Source organism: Arvicanthis niloticus, chromosome 3 (genome assembly GCF_011762505.2).
Source record: "Arvicanthis niloticus isolate mArvNil1 chromosome 3, mArvNil1.pat.X, whole genome shotgun sequence".
NCBI lineage: Eukaryota > Metazoa > Chordata > Mammalia > Rodentia > Muridae > Arvicanthis > Arvicanthis niloticus.
Genome location: NC_047660.1, coordinates 98,463,840 through 98,478,380, shown reverse-complemented (window position 1 = coordinate 98,478,380; position 14,541 = coordinate 98,463,840). Strand labels below are relative to the sequence as shown.

The following is a 14,541-nucleotide window of genomic DNA, read 5'->3' as shown; positions in this document are numbered from 1 at the left end:
AAACACACACAGGCACATGTACTCATGTGTACGCACACACACGCCAGCTTATATGTATTGGGCCTTGATTATGTCTAGGTATCATCCTAAAAACTTTAAGTGGATTGCTTATTTAATATTCATAACACTGGATGGAAGTTGTTTTATTCCCTTAGTTCCACTGCACAGAAAATAGACTGAAGTAATTTTCTCAGTATTGAAAAGGATCCATGTATCTGTTTCATCACAGTGTACTAAAATCCATCTCTTAAATGTGTCTAGTTGTTAAACTAGAAGTTTCCTGAGACATGTGGTGAGGTCTCTTTTGTTCCTCTTTCTCCCACCTTGTAGGTGGCTCTTTGCCTGGTTCTTGATTCTCTTTCTCATTTTATAAAGTCAAATATTTAATTCTTACTTATGGAAAAATCCATAGTGTTCAGCTAAAACAAAATAGTTCAGATGTAGGTACTGCTACTAACTGGACTGCATTACTTGTCTTGCATGCAGTGTCTTCATTGCTATGTCTTGGGAACTATTTTCCACAGATTCATAAGTTTCAGCAATGGTCCTCAGCTGGTGGCACTGGTTTTGGAGGTCACGAGGACCTTTGGGAGGTGGAGCCTTGCTGGAGGAGGCAAAACACTTGAGGGCTTTCAGGTTTACTTCCCAACCACTCTCTGTTGCCTGTTAATGGAGAAGTGAGAAGGTGAAGTGTTCTTTCTGCACTCTTCCATTGCTATGGAGCCTCCAGCTCCCATCCTTCCTTTCCGTAATAGACTATGTCCTCTCAAAGGATCAGCCCAGACAAATCCATCCTTCTTATGTAGCTTGTTGTCAGGAATTTAGTCATAGCAAGAAGAAAAAATGACTAACAAAACCACCAATTCAACTGAGATGTCAGTCTTACCTTGAAGCATGTCTTAGAGTTACTATTACTGTGACAAAACACTATAACCAAAAAGCAAGTTGGGGAGGAAAGAATTTATTTGGCTTATACTTTTGTATTGTTGTCTATCATTAATGGAAGCCTGGAGAAGATCTCAAGCAGGGCAAGAACCTGGAGGCAGAAGCTGATGCAGAGGCCATGGAGGGGTGCTACTTACTGGCTTGTTTTAAATGGCTTGCACAGCCTGCTTTCTTATAGAACTTAGGACGCCAGTCCAGAGATGGAACCACCTACAATGGTCTGGATCCTCCACCATCCGTCACTAACAAAGAAAATTCTCTATATTAGGACTTATGGAGACATTTTCTCAATTGAGCTTCCTTTCTTAACATAAAATTATCCAGCAAAATGCACTTGGTGTTTAGAAGTGCCAAATAATGTGGGCACACCATCAGTGCTCCATAGACGTTAATGTGTCTTCTTTCTCTTCCCCAAACATATGATGAAGCCTTGCATAGATTCAAGGTCAAATCATGCCCTTTGACTTCTCAAACAGTAAGCCAGCTGTCAGAATGCCTGTGGGTAATCCACAAGGGTTGTATGTTAAAATGTAGGTCTGTGTCCAACTAGGCCTTGAAGACCTCTTTTGTATCCAGAAGTACCACTTTCTTCACAAAATGGGGCAGCAATAGGTATGACGTTTCTTCTGGATTCAAGGATGTCACATTTCCCAGCTTTATTAATTCCCACCAAAGACTTGTAAGCTGGAAGCTTGCAGTTATCACGACACTCTTAAAAACATGTGGCAGCCGGGCATGTGGCTCAGTGATAAAGTATGTGCTTATCATGTGTGAGGCTATGGTTATAGCTCATAGCACACTCCCAACATATATGGAAATAGGAAAAACTTAAGGAGAAAACATTGAAACAATGTTCCTGTGGTGGCTCTATAATCTTGGACTTATTAGTGATTTTTAAATCTCAGTAGAACTAGAATGATAAAAATCATCAATGATGTTAAATGCTTAGCTACCAATAGTAGTAAAATTACTTACTATTGCTGTTATTTAAAATGATAACTCTCCTTCCTGTACGCATGACTAATGATAGATGATACAATGTTGTCTACCATCATTATTGCCACTAGCTTCACTGAAATCACTGTATAAAGCATCTGTACTGAGTAAGTACAGTTCTTTAAGACATTTATTTAATGTATTAATTATATATGATAATGGGTTTCATTGTAAGATGTCATACTTGTACATGATGTATTTTGATAATCTCCACCCCCTCTTATGCTTCAGTCACACATAACTGAATGAGGTGCTTTGGGTAGGTATTGATTAGTCCCATAGACTCACATCTATTGTACTTTTTTGAGCAGTTATTGAGATTTACATCACAGAGGACACGGCCCATGGCACCATCATTTACAGAGCAGCAGCCAAGGACCCAGAGGGTGCTGTGTTGGAGGTAATTTGTCTTTTGGAACAAAGAATATCAGTGCTTGGTAGTTTATATGTGATTACATTTAAATATAAAGGCATAAAACAAACAAGTTATTTATATTCTCCAATTAAGTCCAAAATGTACTTTTGCCTTAATTATCAGGATATTTCAAGTGAAAATGACTGAATTTAAAATGAAATTGAATTTATAGGTAATTGTTTCCATTGTAGTGCATCCAGTTCTGTGTAGGCAGACTTAGCCTACCCCTGAGGTACTTTAAAAGAAAAGATGTTGAGATATTTCATTTCACTGTTAGGGATCTTGGCTGCCCATACAGTAGAGAAACAAATCCAGCAATCTGAGATCAATGTGTAACTCAAAATGTTAGGTCTTGTCCCCAGGCCTCATAATGTCCTAGAGGGGAAAGAAACTTGAATTCAAAAGGCTTCAGCTTACGGTCTGACATCACCGATGGAGGATACTTACCCATCTGCTTTACGATTTCAGCTGTTGAATTGAGGAAATGCCACATGACTGCTTTATCTTCTCTTGTATGGCTCCCTTATAATCAAACACCACAAACAATGTGAAAGTAGTTTTTAAACTGTGAAATTTTTTGTAAGTGGCAGGATTTATAATACTGTTTTAATTTTTGAAGCCATATGAAAAGATTATGGTACTAAGCCAAGATTTTTTTGACTAATGGGTCGATAGGCAAGAATAAGATGTTTTAAAAATTTAATCTTGCATTTCTTTTCCAAACTGGCTAAAAAAATGAGAGGCTTGTTCATGTTGGTACTATATTTTTGACATTTGCTAGTGACTGGATTCTTCTTCAAGGCAGTTGAGTCTTACAAGATTGTGTTTATGCAGTAGATGGCCACTCACACCTGGGACAGTGTCCACAGGGCTTTTAAATTACAATGGAACACTATGGTTGTTTTCAAGATCCCCCACGTACATTTGTCTTTTCCTCCTCTCAAGCACAATGCCACCTCTAGGATGGAACTGGAAAGGTCACAGTTTCCTTTGCAACATGCAATTAAGCAACCTAATCATGCATATTGCTCCAAATGAACACATTCCAGATTATAGTATTAAATCCAGTCCCTAGCAACTGTGCCACACAGAAATCAGATAGCACACAGCAAGTGCTTCCTTGGGGTTCTTCATGATAGCTCACCCACAATGTTGACATTTTACTATGGAAAAAATGTGACAGTCCAATAGGTTTTAGTTGTGACTCTAACATGCAATCTAAATGTCTTACTAGCCAAATAACACAAGTAACTCATTGCAAATGATGGACTCTGTGTAGCTTGCTCATACAGATTCAACACTTCTGGTCCTGGCCCTATACTTTTCTCAGAAGAGAACTGATTTTGGGGACCCATTTGGAAGGCCTATGTAATGTATTCTTTGTGAATTTTACCAAACATGGAATGACATTTAAGTAGTGACATAGGCTGTGGAAACTTCTATTTAGACACACTCCTACACACATCCTCTGACACACTAGATTAGACCAGATGTGTTATTACAATACTATGACTGGATAGCCCCCTTCATTTGTTTCAACCTTTATATTGACTCAGAGATAAACTGGCTCTAATGTGGAGGAGAGTTTGCCACTCTCATGAGGCCTTACCAATAATGATGATAACTATCATGATAGGCATGTATTTATATCATTGAATTTTCATGGTATTATTAAAGGAGGCACTGTGATTTTCTATGCTATAACCAAATAAATCAATAGCAAAAGCACCATGTCTTTAATTTATAGACAAAGCATTTGCTTAAACAAGAAGTTGTAAAACACATTCAAATCCATGCCCATCTGTCTGTAAATCCTGTTTCCTGGACCATTAAGAGTTCCCAAAGTGTATTTCATACTGTATTAATTCTATCACACGAACCATGGGAGAAATGAAAGATCACATGACCTCAGGATCTTAGGGATGTTAACTACATATTTTTTTAAAATTCACAATATGCAGTGTATAAAATAATCACAGGAGTTATTTAATAAAGGTCTGTTTGTTTAAATGAGTCTTGTTTTAATCATTTGTCCGTGGTACTTATAAATGTTTCATGTTTTATCATGCTATATAATGTTTAGGTAGCACTTCACATAGTAGACAGTTTATATTTTGTCTTACTCTAAAAACAGACATAATGTGACCTGTTACTGGCATTGTTATAATGATGAAAGATGAAAATTTGGGTGAGAATATTGTTTGTGGACCAAATATTAATGCAGTGACGCCGCATTTCATCCTCATTCAGGCATACCTGAACTCCAGGCCTTGGCTTCTTACTGCATCTCCATGCTTGCCTAGGCTATATATGTGGTGCAGTAGATATTCTCCGACACAGAAGACATTGGACTACTCAACTTTATAATAAGGATATCTCAACAACAACAACAACAACAACAACAACAACAACAACAACAACAAAATATCAACATTTTTCTTGGGCTCATCTCGGCAAACTGCTATTCTAAGACCTGGAGGAACTAGGAAATCCAGAATATCATAAAAAAAAAAAAAAAAAAAAGAAAAAAAAAGAAAAGAAAGAAAACAACAGGACAAACAAGAAATTTATATACAGTGAAATTACATCAAGTCATCAAGTTGAATACCTTAAAATATACTTGCGTAAAATAAACTTACTATAAAACATATATCTGTTTTAATTTTTAAAAACTAGAAATGAGTTCTTTTTTTTTTTTTTTAATTTTTTTTTGGTTTTTGGTTTTTGAAGACAGGGTTTCTCTGTATAGCCCTGGCTGGTTGTCCTGGAACTCACTCTGTAGACCAGGCTGGCCTCGAACTCAGAAATCCGCCTGCCTCTGCCTCCCAAGTGCTGGGATTAAAGGCGTGCGCCACCACCGCCTGGCTAGAAATGAGGTCTTAAAACCAAAAACAAACAAACAAAAAAAAAAGCAGAAATTCACTACTCACACATTTACCTTTTGTAAAGTGCTAAAGCATTTTAATATGCAGAAGCTCTTCAGGAAGAGAGAAATGACAGACGTAAGAAACATGGATCTATGCTTACGGGGAAGAATTATGGATGCTCAGTTATGTTGCCTGCACCACTTATTAAATGATACAGTATTGCTATCTGTAGAGTATTTGAAATGTATCCTGGAAACTCAGAGGAAACAACTGAAAAATGTTGCAACTGATACACTATGGGAGGGAATAAAGTAATGGAAAATTCTCAGTGAGAGCAATAAAGAGGGAAGAAGAACAAATATAACTCATGGAAAATAATTATGACAATTTTAGATATTCATTCAAGCTATAGAAAAATGCCAAGGGACTGTCAGGGCAAATTAAGCAGAACAAGGACTCAAATTTATGGTGTCTACATGAGACCTATTTTAAATATTCAAAAGTCACTGGTTAAAGGCAAAAGGCCCGAGAGAAGACACAGCTTCCTAAAACCACCTCAGGTGAGGACGGCGATGCTTAACCAAAGTTGGCAACTAAGCCATGTTCATTAGAACAAGCCAAGGAAGTCGTGATTTCATCACGGGTTGATTAAAGACTGCCATAGAGATCCCTCCTCTCTACATGTATCACAGTCACAAAGCTGGAGGCAACAGATGAAGGTTGTTGGCTATCACTTGAGACTGACACTACCCCTCTCTGTGGAGATGAAGATTATCCAGCTGCCTCACTCGTTTTCCTCAGCTGCACCCTGAGACTCTGTATCACACACCTTCCTCACCATAAAAACCTCCCACCACAGCCCATGAGACCTTATCTTTCCCAGCAAAGTGGTACTGGTAGTACTGGTGTTTGGGATCAGCACATACCTTTCTTGGTTATTAAATCAAAAGTTAGTTTGAAAGTCTGAGCACACAGTCTCAATTCCATTCCACCTTAAAAAAAAATTAGAACTAGAACAATGCTCCGGAATAAGGAAGGTGAGAGAGAATACTCTATTCAACATTTATTGGGTCTTCGCTCTTCTTAATGGTGAAATAAATTTGTGACCCAAAGGGTAACTGTCTGAGTAATGTGTCCTGCCTTGTGTGTTTATAGAAACAGTCAATGAGCTTTGGGTGAAAATAGGTCTGGGCTCTCAGATGGTGAGGACAGAGAGTGAGTGGAGGGCAGAAAGAACAACCTTGGCATTATATGTGCATGTGATGAGACTTTTTTCATAGTAAATTTAAACTAATTCAAGATACCCACTTTGAGTGACAAATCTCATCAGGATATATATATATATATATACACACACACACATACACACACACACACACACACACACACACACACACACACACACACATATATATATGAGTAGTTTGCTAAGGTTGAGTTCTAACAACAACTTATTGGAGAGACTCAAAAGTCCCAAATAAGCAACACTTTCTGGAAGTTTCAATATAGGCATTGAAAGTCACACCATTATGTGGTTGCTAAAAGTCTCCTTTTATAGCTTTACTACTTTTGCTTCTTTGCTAAATATGATGATTCAATGTAGCCTGCAGATTATATGATTATATAACAATATTTTCTGTTCAGTCAAGTGTATTGACTGAAAGCTGACAATGATCAGATTTTTATGGGGAAGTGATATTTGGAAATTCTAAGGGGCATAATTAGCGATGGAATCATCAAAAGACTCAACAATTACACTGTAGCCAAGCACTTAATTATGGGTCTGAAGATTTTAATTACACACTTCTATTTTATAACACAGCTGTAAAACAAACATTAAAGGGGAGAAAAAGAGGAGTCTGTTGCATTAGAAACTAGAATATGTAAAATTTCACTTTACAATTCTGCTTTGAATAGATTGTTCTAAAGTATAATCATTTTGGAAAAAAGAGAGGGCCATATCCTTTGAATAGCATCTACAGTTTCAGTTTTTTTATTTCACTAATGGGGAAAACATACGTCAAATAGGTCACATGTGGTCAGCTGCTGGAACTATGAGGCAATGTCATTTCCATTCATTCATTTCAGTAAAAATTAGTGAATTGGAGTTTCTTTCTTACAAGGACCTTAGATTTTCAAAGACTATGTTAAGATTCTTATAGTTTACAATTCATAGAAAATTTGAAACAAATGATCTCTGTGGCTGCAACTCCTGGAATGTCCAGTTGTACAGACTGGGTTTCAGGCACAAGGAATTCAAGGTTGCAAATTAACTGATTGATGTTTACTTCAGAACATACGAACTCTGCCCCGTCTTCTTTAGAAATAGTTTATGAATGCCACATACTTTAATCTCAGCACTTTGGAGACAGAGGCAGGCAAATCTCTGAGTTCTAGCCCAGCCTGATTTACAGAGCACATTCTAGGACAGCTAGAGTTATAAAAAGAAAACCTGCCTTAAAAAATGAATAAAGGAAGGAAGGAAGAAAGGAAGGAGAGGAGGAAAAGAGGAAAGGAGGAAAGAAAAATAGTTGATGATCAAAATCAAGGCCAAAGAACAATAATGGGGATTGGCCCATAGACACTTCCTCCCCGAGATCTCAGTACATCACCATGGCTGCAACTGGCTCACAATCTCATCCTTTCCTAATTGATATGGCAAGCTAGAATACAATATAGAGATCTGTTGAGGGTTAGGCCACATGCTTTACCTTGAGATTTGTGCGAATTCAACTGGAAAGCCACCAGGTCTGAAAACAAGGAAAGCTCTTATAAAGGACAACATTTAATTGGGGCTGGCTTACAAATTCAGAGGTTCAGTCCATTATCATCAAGTCAAGAAACATGGTCCTGGAGGAGCTGAGAGTTGTACAACTTGTTCAGAAAGTAAACAGGAGAAGACTGGCTTCCAGACAGCTAGAAGGGTCTCAAAGCCCTCGCCCACAGTGACACACTTCTTCCAACAAGCCACACCCACTCCAAAAGACCACACCTCCTAATAGTTCCACTCCCTGGGTCAAGCATCTTCAAACCACCACACCAGGAAAGTGTAGAGAATAATAATAATAATAATAATAATAATAATAATAATAATAATAATAATAATACAAGTGAGGATAGTGATAATTGCTAGTGTGAGGGCTGGGGCAATGGACAAAGGCTTCCAGGCAGGGAGGGGGAGCAGTATAAAAACATAGCCAAAGTAGACAGGAACAAAATTTCCCCAAATGCTGGTGGTATTTTTTTTTTTTTTTTAGCAATTAATAGTTATTAGGTACTAATAATTTCAAGGTTGTCTTCTAAAAAGAAAACTTACACAGCAAACGAAGAAGATAAAAGCTTCTTGTCACACAGAGGTAATCCACTGTAGCAGGGAGAGCCACTCTTCTTCAGTATATCACATGCTGCCAAGCGCTGCAGAGGAAAGGAGATAAGCAAGCACACAGGGACTTATCTTAGAGCTTTAAAAATGATAATAATTTTAAATAGATGAGATTTTTTTTTTGACTTGGGAACTTCTTCAATTTTCCACAATAAATTAGGCAAAAGGCCAGGGACAGAGTGGAGAGAGAGTTGTAATGCTAGGAAATGGTGGAAGGTCTCTAGATGAAAGGCTGAATTCCCAAAGGGCACCCTGGGGGGCGGCGATCTGGTGGCTTGAACAATTGTCCTGGTGATAAGGATTGAACTTCGGTTGATGCATGCGTGATGAAACACAACTTGATGTGCTGTGTGGACAGAGGTGCAAAGTATATACTGATGCTTGTGTTTTGAATGGTATCTTGAAAAATTTAGAATTAGCTGGGTATTGCCACTGGGGAGTCAGGGAAGCCACATTGCTGGGAACAGGAAGTGTCTTGGGAACTCCTTCAGAACTGCTGTTGTGAGAGTTAAGAGAGAAGATGTTGGCGGAAGAAACAAGTATCCCAAGGGTTACTATGTAAGAATCTATGATTTAGGGTTACTCATAGAAAAATGGAGATTTTTGCAATGACTTACATGCACAAATCTATTAGCCAATACAACAAAAGAAAATCAACAACAAAATATTTTGATATTTACTTGGATGGTGCCTATCTGCTTACACTTAGTAAAAAGAAGCCCAGTGCCAATCATCATAGTGTTTTAGCCACTTTTCTGTTGCTGGGATAAAATACCATGGCCAAAAGCAGCTTAAGGAAGAGGGAATTTACTGTGGCTCATGGTTCCAGAGGTTTATAATCATCCATGTGAAAGGCATGGCAGAATGGCAAGAGCAGGAAGGTGGCTGATCAGATTTTGTTTGTACACAGGAAGTAGGTCAAGGGACTAAGACTCAAAAGCCAACAGTGATGCTCCACCTCCTAAAGGTTCCATAACCCCTTCAAGCCATGTCAACAACTGGGCATCAAGTGTTCAAATACACGAATCTATGGGGGACGTTTATCATTCAAATCCTACCATCCACAGTAAAAGAATGACTTGCTTATGCCTTGCTGATTTGTAGTGCTGTAGTGTATCAGTCTTCTTGCAACACTGATTGGCTGTGCTTGTGTTCATTTTAAAGTCACAGTCACCTTGTTCTTTATTCCTGGTAGACTTTCAGGAAATGCTTACAAAATCACTGAAAAAATTTAATTTTTAAGTTGTACTCAGTACCTAATGACAATTTAGAACTTTGTTTTCTTGCGATACGAAGGTATTCAGAGGTGGAGTGGAGGCGGAACGGAGACAGTCACATAATAAAGTATTCTCAGAAAGTTCTGATATGTGATGAAATATTTAGTGTAAGACTATTATAGCCAAATGAATTTGAGAATGGAGACAATTATCTGAATTATTCAAGCTAAAACACAATTTTTCTTGAAATAACTATTTGATTGGGGGAAAGTGATTTTAGGAAAAGCTTTAATTATCTAGAAAAAAATCTTTAATTCACCACATGAAAGGCAGATGATTGGAGAAAGCCATAATCATGCTCTTAATACATTTTTGGCTCAGTGTTTACTTCACAATTGCACATCTTATAACATCCTCCACAAGATGGCAGTTTGTAACATACTATAGCCAGCAGTTGCACCGTTGTTTAATGTCATTTTGCAAAAAACAATAAACACCAAACAATTGCACAAGAAATTATTATATTTGTCTTGTCAATTGCAAATGTATAAATTCTGATGATTTTTTTTTATGAATTAAGGCCTTTATCATATAATATCTTATAACAGTTGCCTGAGTGTGACTATCTGCAGGTTATGTGAAGGGAAGGAAAATGAAGATTTGACAACGATTTACTTGCAAAAGGTGTAATAATAATTTAAGTCTATTCATACAAGGCAAATGAAAATCTACTAGTGGTTGGCCTGTTTAAAGTCAACCCTGTATGGTAGGCCAAGAAGATGAGACAAGCAAACACACCTAGGTTTGAAAGAAAAGTAAGAATAAAAATTAAAATACAATGATTATCTACCTTTGGGAGGATCTATTTTTTTAAGGTATTCCTGAAGACAATTTCTGGGACAATTAGGGAATAGTATGATAATTCAACAGTATGGTAATTGCAACAATAGGATCAAGTGGACAATGTTAATAAGTACAGATGCCGGATCTCTTTCTTAGACCAACGGAATCTCTGGCAGTAGGCACAGGCACTGGACAGGTCTCCCCACACATTCTAATGGCACCTTGCACATCACTGATCTCCCCAGGAGTTCTAAAGTCATCTTGCACATCATCACTCCTTGATTATTTTATGATGTCTTGTCATTTGCTGGCAGGAGGCATCATCAGTAGTTGAACACGACAACTCCTTCCAATTGGGCTAACCTTTTTCTCTATACAATGTTTCAGGTGTCCTTGTCTTAGTTTTTGTTGTTGTTTTTTTGTTTTTGATTTTTGTTTTCCTGTTGCTATGCCAAAATATTCTGACAAAAGAAACTTAAGGGGGAAAGGGGCTATTTTAGCTTATAAATTTATCAGTTTGCCATCTGTCATGGCAGTGGAGTCAAGAGAACAGTAAATGCATGCATGCTGCTGCTTCTCAGCTTTACGTTCCCAGTTAAGTAACCCAGGATTTCCTGCAGAGGAAAAGGTGTCACTCACAGTTGATAGATCTTCCCACCCCAAGGCATCTTCCAGATGAGTCCTAGATTCTGACAAGCTGACAATTCACACTAATTATTACAGTTACAATTTCAAGTTAAAATGAAGCCCTTTCCCCCTCATAGTTACTAGAGAACATGGGATAGAAATAAATGTTAATTACATATAAAGTAATTTGTTTCAAAATATAATGACTAACCCTACTTCTTAGTAGGATTTCTGTTTCTGTAATAAAGGAAGTGTCAGGGGGTCCTAGTGGACTGGGACTGTGCTCTTCCCAATCTCTTTGGATATCTTCTGCCACTTTTCTGTGTTTCAACTCCATTCTCTGATCATGATAGGATTAGTTTCCACTAGTCAGAAGAAAGATGTTTTGAAGTATTTTTTTGTGGTTACAACAGCAGAAAACACCCAGAAATTCACAACTCCCTGTGTTAACTTTTCACCATGGAAGAGTTTCACCTTTTGTCCTTGGATGGGGACAGTCCCAAACACTGGAAAGTGTCCAGGCGGAACAGCATCTGAAGGACTCTGACATGGCACTTCGGCTTGAGTTCCCCTCCCTTCTCTGTGTCACAGTTTTCAGTTTTCAGACAGGTGCTAAATCACTCACACATACTTTTCCATCTCAGGATTTGTTTCTGGGTAACCCCTAAGACACATACCAGGTCAAGATACCAAACTAGAGATAATTTATAACATAGACTCTCCAATTTAGCTAGTTATTGGAATAACACATGGGAAGTGCAAAGAAGCATTGAGAAGGAGGGTCTTATGTAATTCAGTAAATACTGGAAAACCATTGCTATTGTTTATTTTTTTCTTTAATTTTTAAATTTTTTTATTAGATATTTTATTTACACTTCAGATGCCATCCCCTTTCCCCATTCCCCCCCTTAGAAAACCCCTACCCCATGCCCCCTTTTCCTTTTTGCATTTATACATTTTTTTAAAATAATGTTAATCATAAGCGTTATAAGTTTGGAATTGTTCAATCAGAGGTGTAACCCACTGACCAACCTAGATATAACAACTATCTTTGACTGGTGGAGATACATGAATATCTGCCTCCCTGTCTCCCCCCTCTTTCTCTCTTTCATCACCTAGCTTCTCCTCTCCTTCTTCTTCTCCTCTTCTTACTCCTTTTCTTCCTCTCAGTACTCCTCCTACCTTAGCTCCTCCTACACATCACCCTTCCTGTTAAAATGAAACTTTTCTCTCAAAATACAATTAGAGCATAATTATGCCAATTTGTACCAGTGAGGTACAAGATAGTCCTAATACCCTGTCCATCCTTTTGTTGACTAACCAGCACCTCTGTCATCTATCCTAACTAAAACATTTAGTTCTGAACCTGGCTTAGGATGAATGTCAGCTGATGACCATCCACTCAAATCTTTTCTCTTAAGGTAAATAGCTATAAGTTTTCAACCCCGTCAAAAATCCAGAATGACTGAGTTAACTATAATTGTGGGAAGCACAAAGCATAGCTTCTAAAACTTAGCCAATTTATAGAGACCTCTGAACACCTGAAAAGCCCCTATACTACCGAACGTTGGAGCATCAAATCTTCAGCCTTCTGGCCCAGAATCATCTGACAGACCTTGGTGATGCAGGATTATTAGGGACTGATTACTCTGTCTAGGCAGATATAATCAGTCGACTATTCTGCATGTGTGTCCTTTTCTGGACAGTACTTTGTCTGTAAATGGAGAGAGGCAATTCTTGCCTAGTGGCTGTTACCACACAACTGGAGTAACTCCAAGGATGCTCAATTTCTTCTTAGAATCCACGACAGGAAGCTGTCAGGAGCAGACAGGTCTCTAATCAATATGAACATTAATATATAAATATTTGTAGCATCAGTTCTATGGACTTCTGATGTTTTGAAAACCAACTATCCATGTAAGGTAACCTGGACTGTTGTCTGTTCACTCCTCTCAGCTATTTCTAAATAAAATATGAAAAACACCCTAACAATAAACTCAAAAATATGAATTTGCTATAGTCCCTTAACTCATAGGTTAACCGTCCCAAATCAGTTAAAAAGGTTAAAAAAGGGCTGGGTCTAGGCATTGTATTCCTAAATGTGTTATACAGGCACAATGCCCATGAGTGTATCAATATTCATCTCATTTTTATATTAATAAGAGGCTCATACCAATGAAAACCTTAAATTTGAGATCAAAGTAAATTTTGTACCATTTAAGAAATTATAACTTCATCTTGATAATAATTATACAGATTTCTACCAATAGGTTATGGCTATGCAATAAGTCCTAGCTAATCCCCCCTGTTCCAACAAAACCACTACTTGTCCCTAGAAAGACAGACCAATATTTAACCACATTAGTCCCCAAGCTCAGGGAATAGGGGCCCTGACTCTTCTTTAACTTCTTCAAGCTGATTAAGGGCGTTGAGATTATAGAAGAGGGGTGGGGGGAAGAGTAAGTTGATAAGCCTCTGATGCTGTGTCTTCACTGAATCCAGATGGAATTCCAGGACATCGGAGGTTTGGGCAGGTCTGCTCAGTATGCTTGATGAGTAGATACACCAAGGTTGTGTATTCTGCAATATACAATTCTCAGAACAAGTTTTAGTATCAAGAAAAAAAAAAATTCCCACCCCCAGGGGGCTGACATTTTTTTTTTTAAAGCTGTTGGTTCTGAAGACTTTTTTTCCCCGCTTGTTAAAATTGGTTGTAGTATTTAAGTTTCAGATTTTATCCCCTTAGCCTACTTCCTCCCACCACCCAGAAACCTATTCCATCCCCCTCCTCATGCTTCTATGAGGCAGTGACCGCACCTACCCCCCTCACTATCCCCTCCCCGCCCTCACATCCCCCCCCCACTGTATGTTCATTCATTCATTTTTCATTCTTTTTTTTTTTTTTATGGGACCAAGAAACTCCTCTCCCACCTATGTCCGACAAGGCCATCCTCCCCTACATATACCTCTGGAGTCTTGGGTCCCTCCCTATGTGTTCCCAGGCTGGTGGTTTAGACCCTGGGGGGCTCTGGTTGTTTGGTATTGTTGCTTTCCACCTGGGGTCAATAACCCTTTCTGCTCCTTCAGTCCTCTCACTAAGTTCTCCATTGGGAAACCCCTGATCATATCAGTGATTAATTGTGAACATTGTCCTCTGAGTGTGTTAGTCTTTGGCTGACCTCTAAGGAGACAGCTATATCATGTTCCTCACATTATGCACTTCAGCCATCCACAACAGTGTTTAGATTA

The 14,541-nt window shown here is 38.3% G+C and overlaps 1 protein-coding gene across 2 annotated transcripts in view; it reads left to right on the top strand.

Moving 5' to 3' along the window:
• LOC117705022 (cadherin-related family member 3-like) overlaps positions 1–14,541 on the top strand; it is a 76,817-nt gene that overhangs the window by 11,088 nt on the left and 51,188 nt on the right. For both annotated transcript variants that reach the window (XM_076931570.1, XM_076931571.1), the window contains exon 4: positions 2,253–2,341. In XM_076931570.1, coding sequence (XP_076787685.1) covers positions 2,253–2,341 — 89 coding nt within the window. The remainder of the gene's footprint in view (positions 1–2,252; positions 2,342–14,541) is intronic.